The following is a 22,405-nucleotide window of genomic DNA, read 5'->3' as shown; positions in this document are numbered from 1 at the left end:
AATGATTTTTATTATATTTTCATAACATAATAACATATTCTCTACAGCCCATATATAAAAAAGCCGAGTATCGCAAAGCAGCCAAAAACGTTTAATTTGAAATTATTTCTTACATACCTATGTAAAGCACATCATTTCTTTTATCTGTGATTATTCTGATTCAATCTTTTGGCTCTGTGTTTTCTACGTCAGTCGTCAATCAATTAAATATCAGTATTATTAAATGTCATTTAAGTTTAAGTCTTTTGAAAGTTTTGAATTTTTATTTGAAAATAAAACATATGTTTTATTTTACATGAATTGAAATCATAATATTGTGTTATATGTTATTATCTAAATTTACACTAGTCCTATAAATATATCCGATGTACAAATTAACCCAGGAGAACACGTCAACACCAAAACGACGACGTCTCGGTACCGGTCGCGTTTTAAGACGGTATAATATGGAAAATACAATAAACGATACACCGGTTCATCCTCAGATAACGAGTACACTAGCTAATACACCGGGAGGTTGTGAATCTCCACCGTTGCCGTGCAATCAAGTGGAATATTTGAACGAATCTTCGCGAAATAACTCTAGTGTTCTATGTTCTCCTGGTATACAAAGTCCTGTACCTGAAGATGTACATAACTGGGAATCATTACCAGTTGCGCTACTTAATGATAAAGTATTTGATAAACATGAATCAGTTAATGAAATTAATTTGTCAGGTGATTTATTTACCTCAAAATTGGATCAAAATTGTACAGATAACAATCATGTAGATGAGATAAAATGTGAGAATAATTTAAGAGAAGATATTGAAAAGAGTTTTAATATAGTAAATCAGTCTATATGTGATATTGATAAAATTAATAAGGATAAGAGTTCATTATTTGAAACTAAGGATTCCTTTCTGCTGGACATCAGAGAAAGCGGAGTAGTACTCGATGATAAACTAACAAAATGTGTAAACGAATTTCCCAAACTGAAGCCTGTACAAAATTATAATGATGTAACTACTTTCTATGGTTTACCAATGATTACGAAAAAATTATTTAAAACTTTAAGAAATATAGAGAAATTTTATGGTATTGTACTATTTTAAGTTTTAATGTTTTTTTTTCTCTGAGTAAATTTGCAATCAGTCCTAAGACTATGAGCAAATATATTTGGTGATGCTATCATGTAGAATGGCCTTCCATTGGAAACTTCTACTCATCTGCATCATAGAGCTACTGCCGGCCTTCTAGCTCCAGGATATGATGGTTTCACCCAGTTGGAACTTGTAGCCTATGTGTTATTCTGATGTATAAGCTGTATTTAGTGTAAAGTTTCATCAAAATCTGTTCAGTAGTTTTGGTGTAAAAGAGTAACAAATATCCATCCAAAATTAATTTTGAATTATACTTGTCTATATCAGCCAGGTGATATATTTTATAGTTTGAGTTACTGATTAAAATACATGTTCAATTCTTGCACAGTAAAAACATTTGTATTCATGAGTATGTTTGTATCGGTCTGGGTGTTTTCTATGTATATTATTAACTAACCGGCAAATGTTGTTTTGCCATACAAATTAATATCGCTATTTAAAAATAGAAGGGTGAGTGATAGAAGGGTGAAAATTTAGGATTGTATGTATTTTTTAATACCATATAATAAAAAAAAAATAAAAATGAAAGTTTTGTCAATAAAAAAAATTTTTTTTTGGGTGGGCCAGCCTTATCACTTAGGAGTCTAAATATTAGTTATAAACCTATTCTCAGGCCTACTGAATATACATATAAAATTTCATCAAAATCGGTCAGGCGGTTTCAGAGGAGTACAATGTAGAAACCTGTGTTATGAGAATTTTATATATATTCAAATTCAAATTCAAAAATAATTTATTCATGTAGGACATTTTAGCCGCTTATGAACTTCAAGTTCGGTATATAGATCCAATTGAGAACTGGCAAGTACTCAATTGAATTACTTTTTTTTAAAATCCAGTTTATTTACAATGCATAGGTATTTATATATGTAGGTATCTATGTCTAACATTAAATGAAAATCCCAAACATGAAAACTATTGCCATATAGTAATCGTTTAGTGAGTAGCCTTGCTTAGTAAATATGATTTAACAGATGTTTTAAATTTATTTAAGGGTAATTCCAATATAGCCTTTGGTATCTTATTGTAAAATTTTATACCTATTCCCATAAAAGACCTATTGACTTAAAAGAACGATACTTGGGGACAGCAAGTTTGTCTTTAAATCTAGTATTAATAATATGAATATTGCTGTTTTTTGGAATGCATATGATGTATGTTATACACAAAAAATATATAAGTTGTAACATAAAACAACATAACATAAAACAAGCTATGCTTAGCTTTGGACTAGATGGTGCTGTGTCAATTGTAATTTATTAAGCTCAAAATAAATGCATTTACCTTTGTAGATTGGCAAGAAGAGTGCCTAAATATGGATGCCATTAAAGAGAGACGTAACCTGATCTATGCCTTACCGACCAGTGGTGGCAAGACCTTAGTGGCAGAGGTGCTGATGCTGCGGGAAGTTCTCAATAGAAAGCGCAATGCCTTGTTCATATTACCATTCGTTGCTATTGTCCAAGAAAAGGTTAGTTGTCTTATTGTTATTTACTAGTAATATATGTTCTTAGACCTTTATGGGTTCTTTAAAAGAGAAAGAAAGTTAAATTAATTTATTTAATTCTAATTACAATTCAGAATCTCAATTGATTCAACTCATAACTATTTTAACTTATCCCTGTTCACAATTAATGTACAATGTCCATCCACTTGCCATCCTGTATTGTCCTACCTCTTGGTTGCCTATCTTTCGAGGTACCAACTGTTGGAAAGTATTGGGACATACTTTCCAAGAACAATCTCTGTATGCCATGCCAATTGTGTAACAAGTAGGTAGTTGCAGTTGCACCTAGGGGGTTGTACTCTTAACTTGTTCTTTTTTTATTTTCTTTATAACTACTTGTTTTACGTAACTTTGTCTGATCATTTTCGCCATTGCAGCTTCACTCCTATTGGTCATAGCATGATGTTATTACCCCATGACACTAAAAAATAATGAGGCTTTCTAATGGTGAAAGTATTTTCAAATTAGTTTAATAGATCCAGAGATTATCCTCTAAAACCTCACTTTTCTCTTTATAATATTAGTATAGATGGATTCATTAAATGTATGTTTGTTTATGTGATTTTAGATAACTGATTTTAGATAATTGGACACATAGGCAGGCGGAATGCTGTAATTTTCACAGACACTGACTCGAGTGTAGCTCTTAAATTATGAATGAATGTTACATCTAAGTTACATCGGATTTACTATGTTATTTTTCAGATTTGGTCACTTTCTCCATTTGCTGTACAGCTAGACTTCTTAGTGGAAGAATATGCTGGCGGAAAAGGTCATTTGCCACCTAAAAAGAGGCGGCAAAAGAACAGCATTTATATAGCGACCATTGAGAAAGGTCTGGCTTTGGTCCGGAGCCTTTTAGAGTTGAATCGGCTGCAAGAGATCGGTTTAATTGTAGTAAGCACTATCTTATATCTAAAATACTCCTGTCACAATGTTAGTTATCATACTCATCTGTAACGGCTTGACCGATTTTTATGAAATTTTATATGCATATTCAGTAGATCTGAATCGGCTACTATCTATTTTTCAAGGATAAGGGTTGTCCACCCCTAACATTATTTTTTATTATTTGTCATTAAAAATACATACAACTCTAAATTTTCACCTTCTATCACCAACCCCTATTTTTTTATAGCGTTATTAATTTATATGCCAAATCAATGTTTGCCGGGACAGCTAGTTGATTATATAAATGTTTGAAGAATTTTTAAGTGGTAGAGTAAGAAATAGAAATAAAAATAATCTTTATATAAATAAAAACTATAATCTATCTATCTATCTTATCTTATCAAATATACTAAATATGAGCACTATTGAATAGTCATATTTTTTTTTATTCTACTACTCATTCGGAATGCAGACTCAGTATGAGAAGAACAAGCAAGAAACTTGCGTGTTGCTCTTTTATATAAATGTTAGTCTAAGTATACACATTAACAAGGATTAGGCATGCGACAATCAATATTGAAACTTCTACCGTTAATTTTTTTAAATTTACATTATTATAAACAATTTCTTTAGATCTATTATATAGATATTGTCACATTACTAGATACTAAAAATTCATTTAAGGTTCCACTCCGTTCTACCACCTCCACATTTGTGAAGGACTAGAAACACTAAAGATTTAATTTATTCAACTGGTGTCTTCGAGAAAGTTCCATTGTATCATCAGGTATTTTATTTTAAAATTGTATCCCTGTTCCTTTTTAGGTTGATGAACTGCATCTCATTGGGGAAGAAGGTCGTGGCAGTTCTTTGGAGATTTTATTGTCTACTGTTCTCTTTGCTGACTGTAAGTAATTTAGTTTAATATTATTAACCGGGTCTTAACACTAATAATTTCATGGCAAATAAAGGTATTTACCTCTTTCGACGTTTCATATTTAGACCCTTTAATAATATAAATATTGTATATTAAACACGAAAGTTTAAAAAGAGCTAATTTAGTTTAATTTATAAAAAAACTAAATTAGCTTTTTTTAGTTATGTTTATAATTTTGCCAAGCGATATAGGATCAGTTCAATCCTATAAACCATAGTGAGTTATATAAAATACACTAAGTAAACATACTACTGAAGCGACAGCAGTTCTAGTGCTGGAAGATGTTTTGGAGTAGAGCATGAGGTTTTCAAGAACGGTATATTAAGGTTTCTTAAGGGTATATTAACAGGCATGTGACTCCTCTGGTATTTCAGGAATACGATAACTATTTACCATCAGATGGGCCGTATGCTTTATCATTGTGATATATAAAGAGAGAACATTGGCTTACCAAGCATGATAATAACTTCGGCTTCTTCACTAGAGAGAGACGAACTACCATGGCGTCACCGTGCGGCTGATCTGGTCTGGGTCCATCATATGATAGAGTGGAAAACTCCAAGCAGTTCCTGGACTTGTGACACGGGTGTAGGTTTAAGAGGCCCCTTTTTATGTATGATAATGGAATGGAGCACACGCCTGCGCTAACGGTTTACGCTGGCGGGGCACCAGTGGAGGATGATAAGAACATGAGGTCAGGTTAATTAGCCCATCGTGACAAGTTAGGAATTTATCACGATGGTTTCCAGGGGGAACCGCGTGGAGGTTAACCTGATATAGTATACATAACCTGATACATTGCTAGCAATGGGGTTATCAGATACATTACTAACAATCCCCCCCCCCCCCCTAAGGGCCCCTTTACCGACGTACATCAACAATAGCGTTGCCAGACGCCCCGTATTTCCCGGGACGTCCCGTATTTTAGGCTTAGTTTAAAATGTCCCGGCGGGACTGACTCTGTCCCGTATTCGAATCGTGCTCCGTTTTTATTATTAAATCGATCGATCTACGTTAGACAATTTGTCTTTTGATAATTTGTCCCGGGTAGAAAACTAAGTTCCCGTATTTTTTTGTCTATTTATGCGTTTTAGCCCCTTATAGGCTGAAAAACATGACATTTTTTTCTTTGGGTTTTTTGGGTTGGATTACTAATATTTCTCTTCATTTCGTCAAGATCACTATTCCATGCGGACGAAACCGAGGGTACTGCTAGTTAAAATTATTTGATTGTATACAGTGGACATCCAAATAGTGGGTATGAGTGCTACAATCGGCAACCTGCCAGAGATAGCCAGGTTTCTGGACGCGGACGTGTTCGAGAGACAGTTCCGGCCGGTCGAGCTGACGGAGTACGTGAAGCTCGGAGACGTGCTGCACAGGATCGTGTGGAAGGACGGCCACGGGGAAGACGCCTTCGAGATAGTACCAGAGAGGACGCTGGCGTACGATGTTAGTACATACCAATCTTATCTTATTGAGTGTAGATGGATGTTTGTTACTCGTTCACGCAAAAACTACTGAACGGATTTTCATGAAACTTTACAGTAATATAGCTTACTAGCTACTCGACCCGGCTTCGCACGGATGTACATGTATTATATATATATAAACCTTCCTCTTGAATCACTCTATATACTAAAAAAACACTTCAAAATCCGTTGCGTTGATTTAAAGATTTAAGCATACATAGGGACGGACAGACGGCAGGGCACATAGCTCGTAGGACAGATGGCCGTTGGGGCAGTAAAGTCCTCGAGTGGCGACCACAGACCGGAAGACGCAGCGTGGGAAGGCCTCCAGCAAGGTGGACCGACGATCTGGTCAAGATCGCGGGAAGGCATTGGATGCGAGCAGCGCAGGACCGATCGTCGTGGAGATCTTTGGGGGAGGCCTATGTCCAGCAGTGGACGTCTTCCGGGCTGCGATGATGATGATGATGATGAGGGACGGACAGACAGCGACAGCGACTTTGTTTTATACTATGTAATAAATAATGATATACCAGAATAACATACAGGCTATAATTTAAAAATATATTATATAAATTGGGCGAAATATAATGGTAAATGCTAAGTAAGTGTGATGCAGGCGAAGTTGCGCGGGGTAGCTAGTTAGAAATAAAGTAAAAAAATATTTAATCAAGTGGAACATTTTAGCCGCTTATGAACGTCAAGTTTTTTGTATTAATATTGTTTTCCATATCGTCCAGTTCAGTATACTGGTTCAGTTGAGAATAACTGGCAAGAAACTCCATTGTATTTCTTTTTTTGAGCCAGTTTATTTTCGTTGTGTACTTATATAGGTGTCTATGTCTAACATTAAGTGAAAATCCCGTTCATGAACAATTATTGCCATGTATATTTTTTATTTAAGTATTCGTTTTGTGAGTAATGCCTCGTGTTGTGACCTTGTAATGTGGGTGTCGCCGGCAGTACCTCGTGCCTCGTGTTGTGACCTTGTAATGTGGGTGTCGGCGGCAGTACCTCGTGTCTCGTGTTATGACGTTGTAATGTGGGTGTCGCCGGCAGTACTTCGTGCCTCGTGTTGTGACCTTGTAATGTGGATTTCGCCGGCAGTACCTCGTGTTGTGACCTTGTAATGTGAGTGTCGCCTGCAGTACCTCGTGCCTCGTGTTGTGACCTTGTAATGTGGGTGTCGCCGGCAGTACCTCGTGCCTCGTGTTGTGACCTTGTAATGTGGGTGTCGCCGGCAGTACCTCGTGCCTCGTGTTGTGACCTTGTAATGTGGGTGTCGCCGGCAGTACCTCGTGCCTCGTGTTGTGACCTTGTAATGTGGGTGTCGGCAGTACTCGGCTGCTGCGACGCGGCTGGACCCCGACCTGCTGGGCGGCCTCGTGTCCGAGGTGGTGCCGCAATCCTCGTGCCTCGTGTTCTGCCCCACCAAACGCAACTGCGAGAACGTCGCCGCATTACTCTGCAAGCTTCAGAGAAAGTACGTATTCAGTATAGCATTTTAACTTTTTTTTCAATCTGTTAAAATTTTAATAGATTGTATCAGTGAAACAATAGTGTTTGCATTCAACGCCAATAGATGGCGCTGTAACAAAATTGAAACGCGCTATTGTTTCGTTTTATTGATTTCTCATATGTTATTTATAATATTAAAGTAGCTGTACCTGTATTTGAAACCGACCAATAAACCTTATATACACGAGTTTTGGTTTATAGTACCCTTAGAACCTTGTGGTTTTAACACAGTCGTTACAATATTTATATCTTTGATGGATTACCATATACGATGCCGGGGCAAGAGTGAAAGGTAGGATGAGCTATAGAATAAATAAAACGGTGCGCTAAATCTCTAGACTATACAATATACTTACAAATCCTCGGAACCGTGAAGCCTGTGAAGTCCCTGGTAAAAACAATAAGTGTAATGAGACGCCGTATCGTAGACAGATGTTGCGACATCGTGCGGCGGAGCGGCTGGCGTTGTCGCGCGCGCTGGCGGCGGAAGGAGGAGACCGCGCGCTGTGTGCGGCCGTGCGGGCCGGCATAGCCTACCACCACGCCGGACTCGCACAAGACGAGCGCGCGCTGCTCGAGCACGCCTTCAGGTACCTGGCAGATGGCTGCTGGTGCCATGGTGGCTGAGTGGTCTCTGTTGCCTCGCGCATTATTTATATTATCAACATTTCGCATTAAACGTGGAAACGAGCTGCACCAATCAGAATTCATCAGCACGACGTACCGATTAACTTCGATTGGCGCATTTCCACAGTGGGCGGGGCATAGCGACTAAATGAGGTCCCTAAATGATGAGGGATTTCTGAGAAGGTGACAGGTGTAATTTCGGTGGAGGTTTTTTTATATTTGATAATGGAATGACGTACTCGCTTGCACTAACGGTATACGCTGGCGGGGCACCAATGGAGGATGATAAAATGAGCATGGAGTTAGGTCAGTTAGCTCATCGTGATAAATTGACCTAGAATTTATCACGATGGTTTCCAGCGCAGCGCGTAGAGGTCAACCTGGCATGGTAGATTGTTAGCAATGGGATCAAGAGTTCATATTCCTAACAATTCTCTTTCCGCCTTTCTGTGGAAGTCGTAATGTGTATTGTGGTCGTAGGGCGGGCGTGGTAGGCGTGCTATGCTGCACGTCGACGCTGGCGGCGGGTGTTAACCTTCCGGCGCGCCGTGTGGTGGTCCGCGCGCCGCGCCTCGCTCGCCGCATGCTGTCGCTCGCCGCCTACCGGCAGATGGCGGGCCGCGCGGGACGAGCCGGAGCCACCGATGCAGGTCCATATCCTATCATATTATTAGATAGATAAAATATTTATTGCCAACATTAAAGATAATATAAAAAGAAAAAAAAACTGATGCAGCCAAAATGAGTTGCGTCAGCTATTACTGATTTAAGCGTAACTTAAATCTCATGAGAATAGCCTCTGGTGCTGTCGACTGCCCGAATCTCCTGGGTAAATTATCCATTAATGTACCACGAGTATCAACAAGGCACAATCCTCTCCTATCTGTTCCCCTAGTGTCATCGAACTATAAGCAGAATTCATTTGGCGAGCTAGCAACAATTTTAATAAACTATCTAAAACAGTTAATATAGATATATTTTGTAATAATATTAAATCAACGAGACACCAACTAAGTGAGCCCTTCTTTAAATAACAATTAATTATTATTGAAAATCATGTATATGTATATATTTCTATAAATTGACTATTTGTTACTGTACTCTTGTTAATTAATTTCATATTCTCTGTTAACTTTATAATGCCTTTATACGTAGTGATGTAAATTTTTTAAGAATTAGTCTATTGTTATTAGTGAAAGCCTGTCAGTGGCTTATTATGACATATATATTGATTTTATTTAAGATGTACTTGAATAGCCTTGGTTTTCCTTTAATAAATAAATAAATAAATTAATGTAAGTTACTAAGCAGGCAGGCTTACTTAATTCACAGTCTTTATATACATATATATATTAGTGTGTTAAGACAACAATAAAACTAATTGAAATTGAAAAGAACAGAACAGAACAGAGTCCTCTGGCGCAGATGTACAGAGAGACCCGACCTCAGATAAACTGGGAACATGTGTTGGACAGAGAGAGAGAATAAAATTAATTATAAAGAAAGCGTTGCCGTGGATTTCACTTAATGTTACTTATAAATAACACAGCTGTTGTATGTGTGACGCTAGTTCTGTATGTGTGATGTCAGGTGAAAGTATAATAATCTGCGCGCTGAGCGATTGGCACGAGCTGCGAGCCGTGCTCGGCGGCGGACTGCAGGCCGCGCGCAGCGAACTGACTGCGGCCGGCGCCGCCGCCCTGCTGCTGGGCGGCGCGGCGCTGCGGCTCGCAACCTCGCGGCCCGCGCTGCTGCGGCTCCTGCGCCGCACCCTGCTCGCGCACCACAGGTACGTGCGGGCCGCCGCCCTGCTGCTGGGCGGCGCGGCGCTGCGGCTCGCAACCTCGCGGCCCGCGCTGCTGCGGCTCCTGCGCCGCACCCTGCTCGCGCACCACAGGTACGTGCGGGCCGCCGCCCTGCTGCTGGGCGGCGCGGCGCTGCGGCTCGCAACCTCGCGGCCCGCGCTGCTGCGGCTCCTGCGCCGCACCCTGCTCGCGCACCACAGGTACGTGCGGGCCGCCGCCCTGCTGCTGGGCGGCGCGGCGCTGCGGCTCGCAACCTCGCGGCCCGCGCTGCTGCGGCTCCTGCGCCGCACCCTGCTCGCGCACCACAGGTACGTGCGGGCCGCCGCCCTGCTGCTGGGCGGCGCGGCGCTGCGGCTCGCAACCTCGCGGCCCGCGCTGCTGCGGCTCCTGCGCCGCACCCTGCTCGCGCACCACAGGTACGTGCGGGCCGCCGCCCTGCTGCTGGGCGGCGCGGCGCTGCGGCTCGCAACCTCGCGGCCCGCGCTGCTGCGGCTCCTGCGCCGCACCCTGCTCGCGCACCACAGGTACGTGCGGGCCGCCGCCCTGCTGCTGGGCGGCGCGGCGCTGCGGCTCGCAACCTCGCGGCCCGCGCTGCTGCGGCTCCTGCGCCGCACCCTGCTCGCGCACCACAGGTACGTGCGGGCCGCCGCCCTGCTGCTGGGCGGCGCGGCGCTGCGGCTCGCAACCTCGCGGCCCGCGCTGCTGCGGCTCCTGCGCCGCACCCTGCTCGCGCACCACAGGTACGTGCGGGCCGCCGCCCTGCTGCTGGGCGGCGCGGCGCTGCGGCTCGCAACCTCGCGGCCCGCGCTGCTGCGGCTCCTGCGCCGCACCCTGCTCGCGCACCACAGGTACGTGCGGGCCGCCGCCCTGCTGCTGGGCGGCGCGGCGCTGCGGCTCGCAACCTCGCGGCCCGCGCTGCTGCGGCTCCTGCGCCGCACCCTGCTCGCGCACCACAGGTACGTGCGGGCCGCCGCCCTGCTGCTGGGCGGCGCGGCGCTGCGGCTCGCAACCTCGCGGCCCGCGCTGCTGCGGCTCCTGCGCCGCACCCTGCTCGCGCACCACAGGTACGTGCGGGCCGCCGCCCTGCTGCTGGGCGGCGCGGCGCTGCGGCTCGCAACCTCGCGGCCCGCGCTGCTGCGGCTCCTGCGCCGCACCCTGCTCGCGCACCACAGGTACGTGCGGGCCGCCGCCCTGCTGCTGGGCGGCGCGGCGCTGCGGCTCGCAACCTCGCGGCCCGCGCTGCTGCGGCTCCTGCGCCGCACCCTGCTCGCGCACCACAGGTACGTGCGGGCCGCCGCCCTGCTGCTGGGCGGCGCGGCGCTGCGGCTCGCAACCTCGCGGCCCGCGCTGCTGCGGCTCCTGCGCCGCACCCTGCTCGCGCACCACAGGTACGTGCGGGCCGCCGCCCTGCTGCTGGGCGGCGCGGCGCTGCGGCTCGCAACCTCGCGGCCCGCGCTGCTGCGGCTCCTGCGCCGCACCCTGCTCGCGCACCACAGGTACGTGCGGGCCGCCGCCCTGCTGCTGGGCGGCGCGGCGCTGCGGCTCGCAACCTCGCGGCCCGCGCTGCTGCGGCTCCTGCGCCGCACCCTGCTCGCGCACCACAGGTACGTGCGGGCCGCCGCCCTGCTGCTGGGCGGCGCGGCGCTGCGGCTCGCAACCTCGCGGCCCGCGCTGCTGCGGCTCCTGCGCCGCACCCTGCTCGGCGCACCACAGGTACGTGCGGGCCGCCGCCCTGCTGCTGGGCGGCGCGGCGCTGCGGCTCGCAACCTCGCGGCCCGCGCTGCTGCGGCTCCTGCGCCGCACCCTGCTCGCGCACCACAGGTACGTGCGGGCCGCCGCCCTGCTGCTGGGCGGCGCGGCGCTGCGGCTCGCAACCTCGCGGCCCGCGCTGCTGCGGCTCCTGCGCCGCACCCTGCTCGCGCACCACAGGTACGTGCGGGCCGCCTAAACTGTTAAAAGTAGCCTAAGTTACTCCTTATTACATAAGCTACCTGCCAAAACAAAAGGTCCAGCCATTTCAGAAATTAGTCGGAATAAACAGATAGACCAACAGACAGACTAAAATAGTAAAAAATGTTATTTTGGTGTATGTACCGTATTTATATTCATATGCATGTACTAAAAAACGGTTATTTCAATATTACAAACAGACACTCCAATTTTATTTATATGTATAGATCTACCGTCAGTTCGGAATTATTTCGAGATGAGAAGAACTGACAAGAAACTTTCTTTTCAAAGAAATGTACATGTTTACATTAATATAGATTCATTTAAATTCAAATTTAGCACCATCAGCACGTAACGGTATAGTTCGTAACTGTTGTATAACTAAAAAAAATGCTAAACATATAATCGTAAGTTGTAATTCCAGTGATGATGCGGAGTTGGAGACGCTCTGCGATGAATCCTTGTCCGCGCTGGTACAGAGCGGAGCCCTGGAGCAGAAAGCAGACCGCTTCACTGTCAGCTCGCTAGGAGACGCCGCTATAAAAGGTACTATTGTGTTTCAACTAGCGGTTAGACCCGGCTTTGCACGGGACAAACATTCAATAGATAGTTGTTTAAATTTACCAGATTGTATGTTCACGTCATAAGAAATGAAGGAGGGTTAAAGAAAAAAGGCATATATTGAATATATAGAAAATATGTTAGGACACTTGTTACGGCACGATAAATATGTGAAAATTGTTATTGAGGGAAAAATAGAGGAGACAGAGGGAGCGGAAGACCAAGGCACAGTTACAGTCTTCTAGGGATAAGTCTACCTTTTCTCAGTGTCTCTAGATTGTTATACACTAGCTGACCCGCGCGTCTTCTTCTGCACCACACTTATCATTATGTGTCGCCAAATTTACACAATGTCTTTTTAAATTATAGTCTATATGTAAAGTTTCAACAAAATCCAGTAAGTAGTTTTTGCGTGAAAGAGTAACAAACATCCATTCATACTTACAAACTTTTGCATTGATAATAATGGTAAGGTATGTACATAATCTAGCTTTTACCCGCGGCTTCACTCGCATTGAATCTATTCAATAACTTCATTACTGGCTGCGAGATAGCGCTGAAGTATTGCAAAATGTTGATATTTTTGTTTTTAATTTTATAAAAATAGTTTTTTTTAAATAAAAAGTATCCTATGTTCATTCTAATACCTCTAATAATAATATCTTCACCCAGCACAACCTCTCCCACACTTGGCTAAGGCCCGTGTAGGTGAGTATTACCTTCTTTTAAATCCATAAAAGAAGAGAAAAAAAAGTACTACAAGAAAAATAATAATAATAATAATATATTTATTTGTCAGAATATGGTATGTACAATGGTGGTAACTATATATAACATATGTTTTATTTCTAAGATCATGATTCATGAAATTTTATGATGTTCAGTAGTTTTTTCGTGAAAGCATAACAAATATCCTTACTTTCACATTTATAACATTAGTAAGGATTGGATTCAATTATTTTCGTAGGTGGATTAAGTTTGGAAGCAGCGAAACAGTTGTTGGAAGATCTGAACACCGCGTCCAAAAGTGTCGTTCTCATGGGCAGCCTGCATCTGCTCTACTTGGTGACCCCACACGACTTCGCTGGCATCAAGCCCGATTATAGACACTATTACACAGTGGTAAGGTCCAATATTTCTTGCACTTTATTTATAATAGCTTCGATTGGGTTACTCTTAAAAGTTATACAAACTAATATATTAGTGACGCCACATGAGTTCGCTGGCATCAAGCCCGATTATAGACACTATTACACAGTGGTAAGGTCCAATATTTCTTGCACTTTATTTATAATAGCTTCCATTGGGTTACTCTTAAAAGTTATACAAACTAATATATTAGTGACGCCACATGAGTTCGCTGGCATCAAGCCCGATTATAGACACTATTACACAGTGGTAAGGTCCAATATTTCTTGCACTTTATTTATAATAGCTTCCATTGGGTTACTCTTAAAAGTTATACAAACTAATATATTAGTGACGCCACATGAGTTCGCTGGCATCAAGCCCGATTATAGACACTATTACACAGTGGTAAGGTCCAATATTTCTTGCACTTTATTTATAATAGCTTCGATTGGGTTACTCTTAAAAGTTATACAAACTAATATATTAGTGACGCCACATGACTTCGCTGGTATCAAGCCCGATTATAGACACTATTACACAGTGGTAAGGTCCAATATTTCTTGCACTTTATTTATAATAGCTTCGATTGGGTTTCTCTTAAAATTTATACAAACTAATATATTTAGTGACGCCACATGAGTTCGCTGGTATCAAGCCCGATTATAGACACTATTACACAGTGGTAAGGTCCAATATTTCTTGCACTTTATTTATAATAGCTTCGATTGGGTTACTCTTAAAAGTTATACAAACTAATATATTTAGTGACGCCACATGACTTCGCTGGCATCAAGCCCGATTATAGACACTATTACACAGTGGTAAGGTCCAATATTTCTTGCACTTTATTTATAATAGCTTCGATTGGGTTACTCTTAAAAGTTATACAAACTAATATATTTAGAGACGCCACATGACTTCGCTGGCATCAAGCCCGATTATAGACACTATTACACAGTGGTAAGGTCCAATATTTCTTGCACTTTATTTATAATAGCTTCGATTGGGTTACTCTTAAAAGTTATACAAACTAATATATTTAGTGACGCCACATGACTTCGCTGGTATCAAGCCCGATTATAGACACTATTACACAGTGGTAAGGTCCAATATTTCTTGCACTTTATTTATAATAGCTTCGATTGGGTTACTCTTAAAAGTTATACAAACTAATATATTTAGTGACGCCACATGACTTCGCTGGCATCAAGCCCGATTATAGACACTATTACACAGTGGTAAGGTCCAATATTTCTTGCACTTTATTTATAATAGCTTCGATGGGGTTTCTCTTAAAAGTTATACAAACTAATATATTTAGTGACGCCACATGACTTCGCTGGCATCAAGCCCGATTATAGACACTATTACACAGTGGTAAGGTCCAATATTTCTTGCACTTTATTTATAATAGCTTCGATGGGGTTTCTCTTAAAAGTTATACAAACTAATATATTAGTGACGCCACATGAGTTCGCTGGCATCAAGCCCGATTATAGACACTATTACACAGTGGTAAGGTCCAATATTTCTTGCACTTTATTTATAATAGCTTCCATTGGGTTACTCTTAAAAGTTATACAAACTAATATATTTAGTGACGCCACATGACTTCGCTGGTATCAAGCCCGATTATAGACACTATTACACAGTGGTAAGGTCCAATATTTCTTGCACTTTATTTATAATAGCTTCGATGGGGTTACTCTTAAAAGTTAAACAAACTAATATATTTAGAGACGCCACATGACTTCGCTGGCATTAAGCCCGATTATAGACACTATTACACATTGGTAAGGTTCAATATTACTTGCAAACACTTGATTTTTTAACTAACTTTTAGTCGCGGCTTCGCTTGCATTTTGTAAATTAAATGTTTATTCTGATATCTTGAAGAACATGTGTACAAAATTTCATGATGATCGGTTCAGTAGTTTTTCCGTGAAAGAGTAACAAACATTCCTACTTTAACATGTATAATATTAGTATATAGCTTCGATAGTTTTACTCTTAAAAGTTTTATCAAACCAATATATTCAGTGACGCTAGTCTATACATCTATACATATAAATAAAATTGGAGTGTCTATTTGTAATATTGAAATAACCGTTTTTACTGCATGTAGTAAATATGAACACGGTACAAACACCAATAAACCACTTTACAAATTTTGTCAGTCTGTCTGTCGGTCAATTTGTTCCGGCTAATCTCTGTCATGGCTGGACCGATTTTAACAGGACCTTTATTGGCAGGTAGCGGATGTAATAAGGAGTAACTTAGGCTACTTTTATTTTAGAAAAATAAAGTTAAATTCCACGCGGACGAAGTCGCAAGTGCAAGTGCAAGTGCTAGTTAGATAAATAAAATGTTTACACATATCTGCTATTTGTTACAGTACAGCGGTTTGGATGAAGAGGGTGTTCAGACAGCGAAAGTGCTGGGCATTACGGAGGTGAACGCGATGCGCATGATCACTGGCAAGTCCATCACGGTCAGTACACTATACTTGTATAATAACCCACTACACAACACTCACAGATTTATTGTAGGGTACATGCACCAAAATAATATTTTTTACAATTTTTCTCAGTCTGTCTAATTTCTGAAATGGCTGGACCGATTTAGATGGAACTTTTTTTGGCAGGTAGCTGATGTAATAAGGAGTAACTTAGAAATAGAAATAGAAATAGAAATAATCTTTATTCAAATAAACTCATTACAAGCACTTTTGAATAGTCATATATAGTCATATTGATTCTACCACTCATTCGGAATGCAGATTCATCACAAGAAGAATGAGCAAGAAACTTGTGTGTTGCTCTTTTTAATAGATGTTTTTTTATATAAATAATTACAGTGTAACAAGTAAGAGGCATGCGATAATCAACATAGACTACTTTTATTTTAAATTAATTCCATATTTTAGGAAAATAAAGTTAAATTCTACGCGACGTGGAACGCGACTTACATACTTCCTACGTTAAAAAAATGTTATGCATTCATAATCTGTTATTTCTATGTTATATTACCCGTCAATCTGAAACACATCTTATAAAGGAAAATGTTCAGCGCCATTAATAGGATGCGCCCACGCAGAAAATTTTGTACAGATCTCTTTTTAATTTATAATAATAATAATAATAAACTTTATTGGCCAATGAAACACTTTTACATTCAATACACATTACGGCGAACCACACACTAGACATGCAAGTCTGTATCGTGTGGTTCAGAAGATATCATTACACATAATTGATATGTTAGGTGCTCGGTCTGACTTTAATGAAACAACTTAACAATATCATTCAACACTTATGAGGTTATATTACAAAAGTATATATATAATAAATAAATATTAATAAATATAAAATATATTAATACATACAATAGATATAAACATATTAAGTACTACTGAGGCTTTATGAAATTAAAATCCGGTTTGAATAATGTTCGTATAGAATGTGCCGGAGAGAGTGTTGTGCCGGTTCTACCTCGCGCTGATGCTGCACGACCTGTGGAAGCAGGTTCCGTTCCACGTCGTTGCTGAAAAGTGAGTAACTTTTAGATTTTTTCTAATTTAGAAAATTGCCAGCTAGCAACTAAAATAATAAACTAAGAAATGAAATACACACATTATTATATGTATATATTGAAAAGTTGTAAATTTTAAATTACAAACAGACGCTTCAATTTTATTTATTTCTGTACATATAAAAGACTCTGAACTCAGTATTGTATGTATGTATGGTACACAGATAGTCCAGACCCTGAGAAAGGATATAGGCTACTTTTTAATGCGATATAAAAAGGTTGTAAAGGGTTGAAAAAGGAGATGAAAATTTGTATGACAGTATTGTCATTTTTAAAGAAGCTTGATATATATTTTTGGGCTATTTATATATATATATTTGCGCTGTTTATCAACCATCATATCAACATTCAAATACAATGTACATTGTTCATGAATAAATAAATATTAAATAATATTGATTTAATATAAAGTATTATGAGTATGATTGTTTGTATCGGTCTGGATGTTTTCTATGTATATTATGTATGTATTTACAATATGTATATATATCTAAGTATTTATTTCAGTTGTCTAGTACCCATAACACAAGAGCTGCTAAGCTTGGAACTAGATGGCGCTGTGTTAATTCAAATTTAATCTATATTCATACATATCTTATGATATGTCAAATCTACAGTCAGTTCGGGATGATTTCGAGATGAGAAGAACTGACAAGAAACTCAGCTCTATTTTTAATATATATAATTGTTCAGGATTATTATTATAAAGTACATATCAAAAACATAAATCCCATTGAATTATAGTTCCCTCTGCTTTTGTATTGATAGTAGTTTAAATACCACTAGATACGTGATCCCGCGCGGCACGGTGCAGTCTGTGGTGAGCAGTGCGACAGCGCTGTCGTCGAGCGCGGCCCGCTTCAGTGCAGCGCTGCAGCCGCTGTGGGCGTGGGCGGCGCTGTTCGCGGAGCTGTGTCCGCGGCTGCAGCACTGCGCCGCGCCGCAGCTGCAGCGGCTGTTACAGCTGCCCGCCGTCAAGAAGGTCGCTCGCTACTCTATATCCTCTCTACCTTGCTTATTCTATCTCCAATATCCCTCCCTTTCCTTTTCCTTGGGGTAAATCCCTCATGGAGACCTGTCCGTCAGAGGGCCCTCCTCGACGCGTGGGGGCACTATTCCCAATTCCCCCGCCTGCCTACCAAGGAGGAGTCGCACCGGAATACGGGATGCGACTCCCCATCTAGGCTTCTGTTGTGTGGGCGGACTTGAACCGCTGAGACTATAGGGCAGAGTCACGGCAGGAGCGGGCCTCCCACGAGATGATTGACGGCCGGGATGGGTCCGGACCCATAGTTCCTGTAGCCGCCTCTCTTGTCACACTATTTGCCATTAACCATGCCAGAAGCTAATATTTCTCAGCCACCGTTCCTGCGGGCGGATCCACAATGATGGGGGATTTAACATTGGTGGAACTCGCACCTTATCTCTAATCCACTTTTATTTGCTTGGAGAAAATCCCTCATGGTAGTGACCTGCCCGTCCCGGGGAAGTAAGGGGATACTGAGACTCCTACTCATTAACTACCGTACACAGTTGTAAAAAACATCACAAAGAATACTTATTAAAAAAACAAATTTTAGGCATTCCACAGAAATTTCTTGGCTAGCGGTTGTAATCTCACGTAATGGTTTTTTAATATTTTTTTTTTCTATGTTACTCTTATTCATATTTTCTTTTTTTCTTTTTTTCTTTTTGTTGATCCTTACCACTCAGTTAAAATTATATCAAATTATACTCTGACCTATTTACATTATTTTTATTATACAACCACCGCACAGACAATCACCAATAATATTGCTCCTGTTTATTTTATATTTATTTTAATTATTATTTTCACGTACCCTCAAATGGGTTGAAGCTGAAAATCAGTGTTTTGTTCCCTAAACAATGTTCCACGCTGAGCTTCGACCTTTTGTATTGCTACAGATCACACATAATAACACAATTCTATAAATCTTATGTTGTATTATGTATTTTATATTCTTATGAACATGTTATGTTTGTGACTAGTAACAAACAAATAAACGATATATCTATCTATCTATCTATCTATTAAAAAGTCTAAAATATCCCTCATCCAACATCGTGAGCTGGAGTCGCAGAATCGCTGTTTCAGTCCACCGGAACTCCGACAGCGGTGGCTCACTCTAGCAGCAGTGACCTCTCTGAGGGTTCTCTATGCGGAATTCACTACTTTCTCTCCTCTCTGCCTACTTATAACGGCTCCGCGCTGTCATTTCAAAATTAAATAAAAATAAAAACGCAAATAGTGCGGATTTGGAATATAACTCCACTATTTGCGTTTAGACGCACGCGCGTTTAATGATCTATTTCATATATTGAAAACCAGTGAAATTAAATCCACTTTACGAGCAAGTGTTTTTAAAATATTATTATACCATCCTGATCATCTGATGAATGGCGGTCCTCCACAGTTTGGTAGTGCGTGGCAAAATATTCTAGAAAACCGTTTCTAAAAACTTTTTGCCGAAAAACCGATACGATATTGAAACCTTCAAGAAAAGAGCTTATTCCTTTTTAAAAGGCCGACAACGTACTTGTAATTCCCCTGGTGTTGCGGGTGCTCATGGGCGGCGGTAATCACTTACCATCAGGTGAGCCGCATGCTCGTTTGTCCCCTGTGTTATATAAAAAAAAAAATTAAGATTATATATATTTGTTTGTTTGTTTACACAGGCCCGGGCACTGCAGTTAATGCGAGCGGGCTATAAATCAATAGAGGATCTGGCGAAAGCATCAGAGGATGACCTCGTCTCTTCCATCTCTCACCTCTCCAGGACAGCTGCTAACCATCTCATCAGTGCTGCCAGAGTAAGATTAATTTACGACTTTACGACTTACGTCTACATATTTTACTTCCGATGGTCGCGGGTTCGATTCCTCGCGCCATAATAAACATTTGTATTTATGAGTACGATTGTTTGTATACAGAAGGAGTCTCAATATCTTAATCTTAATTCTTAATCATTATTATCATTACATGGTATAAAACAAAGTCGCTGTCGCTGTCTGTCCGTTCCTATGTATGCTTAAATCTTTAAAACTACGCAACGGATTTTGAAGCGGTTTTTTTTAATAGATAGAGTGATTCAAGAGGAAGATTTATATATATAATACATGTACACCCGTGCGAAGCCGGGGCGAGTAGCTAGTAATATTATAAATGTGAAAGTAGGTATGTTTGTTACGCTTACACTCAAAAACTAAAAACCGATCATCATAAAACTTTGTAAACATGTTCTTGGAGGCATTAGATTGAACATAGGATACTTTTTATTTAAAAAATAATCGAATATTTTCTATTCAATGAGCGAAGTCGCGGGTAAAACCTAGTAATGTAATAAAACGCGAAAGTTTGTAAGTATGGATGTTTGTTACTCTTTGACGCAAAAACTACTGAACAGATTTTGATGTAACTTTACAATAATATAGCTTATACATCAGAATAACATATAGGCTATAAATTACACGCATGTGAAACTGCATTCGCACTCTAGTGTGCGAAATGTCATATTTTTCCGTCCGCGCAATTTGCCTAAGGGATACAAAGTTTTTGCTTCACGTATTAATGTGGTAACTTTCAGATGATGTTAATAGAAAAAGTGGAGAATCTCCGCGCCGAAGCTGAAGAAGTTATGGAGGAGCTCAAATTGTAAAATTTCGATGATTATATCATGAAAATATTCATCTGAAATATTAACCAGTTTAAAGCCAATTTTAAGACTGATAGTTATTATGTAGTAGATTAGTATAGTTAATGACGGCCGCAGTGGTCTGGTTGTTTAGGACACCGCCTTACTTCTATGGTCGCGGGTTCGACTAGGACACTGCATTATTTCCAATGTTTGCAGGTTACATTCCTTGCACAACTAAATATTTGTATTCAAAAGTGTGAGTTTTTGTATCGGTCTAGGTGTTTTCTTTTGTATATTATGTATATATTCAAGTATATAAACAATCATACTCATGGATGCAAATGTTTGTGCCGTGCGAGGAATCGAACCCGCGACCATCGGTAGTAAGGCGGTGTGCTAAACCGCTAGACCACCGAGGCCGGTGGAGGATGGGGATATGACAGATTGTATGGAAGTATTGTCATTATTAAAGCTAGAAACATGTAATAAATAAGTTAATGAACAGCCTTAGTGTCAAAATCTATTACAGACTATTATGATTTAAATCTACCAATATTTCGTAGTGATTTCGAGGTGAGAAGAACTGACAAGAAACTCAGCTCTTATTCTTTTCAAATGAAGTATGTGATTATAACTATATTTATAAAAAAACGTGATATTTTTTATAAGTAATTGAATTGTATAGAGAATTAAGTAAGCCTTATAAATAAAATATCTTGACTAAAATTATAAATGCGTAAGTAACTTTGTCTGTCTGTCTCGCTTTCACGCTAAAACTACGGAACCAATTTAAATGAAATTTGTTACACAGATAGTCTATACCCTGAGAAAGGACATAGGCTATTTTTTAATGCGAACAAGGGTTGAAAGGAGACATGAAAGGGTATATGGAAGTATTGCCATTTTGAAAATCTAATTCTAGAAGCTTGTAATAAATAAATAAGAAAAGTTGATCACCTATATGTAGGCAGTATCAAAATATCTTTATTCATGTAGGTCTGTTACAGACTCTTATGAGATATGTCAAATCTACCGGCAGTTCTAAGTGATTTCGAGCTGACAAGAAACTCGGCTCTTATTCTTTTCAAATAAAGTATGTAAACATATCTTTATAAAAAAACATGTGATATTTTTTATAAGTAATTGAATTGTATAGAGAATTAAGTAAGTATAAATAAGATATATGTTTATATACAATGTTTCTTTGTGTATCTTCTGAGGCCTGACTTGTATGGTATTGTTTCATTACCTAAACTTAGTATGTATAGGTTCTTAATTATAATACGATTTCTAACTAATTCTCATTTGCAACAGATCTATTATATAATCTTATATATACAATTCTCGTGATACAATGTTAGTTACCATACTCCTCTGAAACGGCTTGACCGATTTTTATGAAATTTTATATGCATATTAAGTAGGTCTGAGAATCGGCTACTATCTATTTTTCATACTCCTAAGTGATAAATGTTGTCCACCCCTAACATTATTTTTTAATTTTTTGCTAATTTTTTTATAATAATGCATTAAAAATACATTCAACCCTATTTTTTCCCCTTCTACTACTTATTTTTAATAGCGGCTTTAATTTATATGGCAAAACAGGGTTTGCGG

General features: G+C 40.5%; 1 protein-coding gene across 1 annotated transcript; it reads left to right on the top strand.

Annotated features, from left to right (window-relative positions):
* Nucleotides 1-277: 277 nt before the first annotated feature.
* LOC131854098 (helicase POLQ-like) lies at nt 278-21,077 on the top strand. The gene is made up of 16 exons (XM_059205223.1): nt 278-1,077; nt 2,435-2,613; nt 3,355-3,546; nt 4,366-4,447; nt 5,718-5,929; nt 7,287-7,432; nt 7,896-8,057; nt 8,575-8,744; nt 9,685-9,883; nt 12,262-12,395; nt 13,378-13,532; nt 15,937-16,032; nt 17,000-17,091; nt 17,919-18,114; nt 19,830-19,964; nt 20,738-21,077. The coding sequence occupies exons 1-16, from the start codon at nt 366-368 to the stop codon at nt 20,807-20,809; spliced, it is 2,934 nt and encodes a 977-aa protein (XP_059061206.1). The 5' UTR covers nt 278-365; the 3' UTR covers nt 20,810-21,077.
* Nucleotides 21,078-22,405: the final 1,328 nt, after the last annotated feature.

Source organism: Achroia grisella, unplaced genomic scaffold, assembly GCF_030625045.1.
Source record: "Achroia grisella isolate CSIRO2021 unplaced genomic scaffold, CSIRO_AGI_Agris_v1 utg947, whole genome shotgun sequence".
In the NCBI taxonomy this organism is placed as follows: Eukaryota; Metazoa; Arthropoda; class Insecta; order Lepidoptera; family Pyralidae; genus Achroia; species Achroia grisella.
This window is presented reverse-complemented; position numbering and strand designations above follow the sequence as displayed.

Bases quoted from the DNA above. Each gene is read 5' to 3' on its own strand.
- LOC131854098 (XM_059205223.1), top strand. From the start codon at position 366: ATGTACAAATTAACCCAGGAGAACACGTCAACACCAAAACGACGACGT. The intron at 7,433-7,895 runs GTACGTATTCAG...GCCGTATCGTAG, and splicing joins CTCTGCAAGCTTCAGAGAAA to ACAGATGTTGCGACATCGTG. The intron at 8,745-9,684 runs GTCCATATCCTA...GTGTGATGTCAG, and splicing joins AGCCGGAGCCACCGATGCAG to GTGAAAGTATAATAATCTGC.